The following is a 2693-nucleotide window of genomic DNA, read 5'->3' as shown; positions in this document are numbered from 1 at the left end:
TCAAGGATTTCAGAACATAAGTTACTCCATCCCCTAAGGCAGGTGATGGCAAGGCCAAAGCAGGTATTTTCAAACACCAAGTCTTTCCTTGTACTGGGTTTTTGGTTGTTACATGGGTCTAACTTATATCAATTTATGGAAGTGCATTACTGTACTTCACTTCCCTGGCTTTTTTTTTCTTTTAGCTTCAGTGTTATCTGACAGTAGTACCAAGGAAAGAAGTATGCTCCGGGCCATGGCCTTATGTTCTCATAACTCCTCTGACCTCCTCTCCCTGACAGTACATACCATACATTTCTTTATCACCCATTGTGGGTGGCAGGCATTTCTCTACTGTAACCAAACACCTTTCAGTGTTGATACACTCAATGAACCCTATTGCCATCTCTGGAGTATTTGGTATTTCATTAGGGGGAATTGACCAGTGTGTTGACCATGGTCTCACCCTGCATAAATTTTAATCCAAACTACTGGGACTTGACTAACAGGGTACAACAACTGGCCACCTCCTATCACTCAAGTTCTTGGGGTTACTTAATTTTCCATCTGACTGGAGAAACCACAAGACTGAGGGATCTAAATCCAAGTTGCACCTTATAAAACTGACAATAATTGTGGAGAAGCTATCTCTGTGGCCATCATAAGCATGTGTAGGGAGACAGAGGAAATACCTGGCTGCTTTCATCTCCTGGTCTGTATAGAGTGACGGGAGAGCTGAGATTCACTTAGGAGGCATCTCAAGCTTGGACTAAACTTTTTGTGCTGTAACTGGTTTCCAGGCATGGTCTTCTTCTGTGTAACTTCAGGGTGTTCTGTCTAAACTCTCTGCATTCTCTTGGGGCAATTTATTTATGTTCTTCTGCCTACAGTGGCTGGCCGACAGACATCATCCCCTGCATCTGTCCTAAGCAAGAAAGAGGCCAAGAAGGAGGAAAAGAGACTGACCAAAGATCTGAAGCTCATTACCCAGGAGAGAAATGAGCTGAGAGACCGCTTGATCTTTGTCACAGAGGGAGCCATGAACAAGAGGTACTCATTGCTCCAAACACTTTGCTGTCAGTCTGACATCTGCAATGTCACCCTCAAACTGTACATTCACAGCATCCCTGTGCCCAACTTTGTGTCCCTAAGTGATTCTTAGAGGAGAGGCTAAACCTGATGCTTGGACAGGAGCGAGAAGAGAAAGGGACTCTTCTGCTTCCTCCAATTGACATGTTGAACTTGTGGTCTGAGTAAAGGATTCTGGATGGAGACAGTGGCAAGTGAGTGCCCAGCATGCATTTGGAAAGTCCTTGACAGATGCAGTGAGATTGTGGTGACACTTTGTACTTACCTGGTGTTTACCTGGGTCTTGAAGGTCCTGGCAGCAGCTGGTCCCACACTGTTCATCTCAGTGCTTGACTAGAAGGCCTGAAGCTTATGCTTCTACCTCTTTGTCTGTGTGCCTTATACTCTGAGTCAGTAATGCTGAATGAATTTCTTCTGTTTCTGATTGTGCTCTCTCTGTTGTTGTATCTCTCTCTAATTCTCATTCTCTGTTTCTGTTTCTTTTTCCTTGTCCTTCTGTGTGTGCTCGTGTGTGAACACATGCATAGGTGTGTGCAGGAAATGTAGGTACACATTTTCCTTTCAATCTTTGTGAACTAGATTTCTGTGTTTTGACTGTGGATTTACCTGTATAACAGTTTAAAGGTGATGTGAGTCCTGAGGTCTGGGAGCCCCTAATGTAAACAGCATTGTTCATTGCCTTTGTGGTGCCAGTGGTGTATACAAACTTATATCTCTTTGGCAGATTAGAAAACTGTGTTGATGCCTGGTCTCATCTCTAGAATTATGTGTAATCAATTACTCTACACTGTTAGTTATCTAGGATTTAGAGTCCCTGTTTTGAAAGTAGGAAATAAATATATTCACAGGTCTCTCATGGACAAGGACTTGATGCCTAGTCTCTTTAGAGCATAAACTGCTAGTCTTCCAGGCCAGGCCAGCTGAGTGAACAAAGGGAGCCAAGGTACCATCCATCTGGATGCCTAGCTTATGATGTCCTGGGCCAGGATAACAAATTTCCAAAGCAGGAGAAAATCCCAGTATGTAGAGTGAAGAAAATGGCATTCCACGGTTGGGGTAGGATAGGACCCAGCCTGAGTTCATGTGTTCCTAAAAGCCCATGTTCATAGAGTTCTGTCTTCCTGGGGCCAGACCCTATTACAGGCAAAATCCACTGTATGAAAAACTGAAGTTAAAGGAGAAGACGGTCATGTCATTTCTGAACAAATTAGAGATGGAGAACACTGAGTTCTGTGAGAATGTCCAGGAGCACAAGAAGGAGATTAACTTCTATAGGTAAGTACAGGTCATGGAGGCTACCACTTGTGCAATGGCCATTTCTGCATTCCTTTGAACTGGAATGGAGAGTCTCCAGGTCTGGTTCTATCCCTTCTGCTTTTTAGCCTTCAGTGTACCTTGGGCCTTTTGGACTCACTTTTCTTCAATCTGTAAGAGAACCTTAGTCCTCCCAGGGTTATCTAGGCAACCTCAGGAGCCTCTAAGATGAGAGGGTTCTTTTGCAGAACTGGACCTCTGGGGCTCAGGCATGGTTTTACAGATGTGAGTGTGATGGAACACATGGATAGAATGGCCTCCCCTTAGTCCTCCTGACCTCCAATGAGGGTATTTACACCCTACTACTTGAT

At 44.2% G+C, this 2693-nt stretch overlaps 1 protein-coding gene across 1 annotated transcript; it reads left to right on the top strand.

Moving 5' to 3' along the window:
• Positions 1 to 869: 869 nt before the first annotated feature.
• On the top strand, positions 870 to 2347 carry LOC114635440 (disks large homolog 5-like; the record flags this gene model as incomplete). The annotated part of the gene is made up of 2 exons (XM_028784028.1): positions 870 to 1029; positions 2200 to 2347. Coding segments are annotated over 2 exons (308 nt in total), but the record flags the coding sequence as incomplete, so codon positions are not given.
• Positions 2348 to 2693: the final 346 nt, after the last annotated feature.

The sequence above is a fragment of the Grammomys surdaster genome, unplaced genomic scaffold (genome assembly GCF_004785775.1).
Source record: "Grammomys surdaster isolate TR1022 unplaced genomic scaffold, NIH_TR_1.0 104134, whole genome shotgun sequence".
NCBI classification, from domain to species: domain Eukaryota; kingdom Metazoa; phylum Chordata; class Mammalia; order Rodentia; family Muridae; genus Grammomys; species Grammomys surdaster.
Note: the sequence above shows the minus strand (reverse complement) of the source record. Positions and strands in the feature narration are given on the sequence as shown.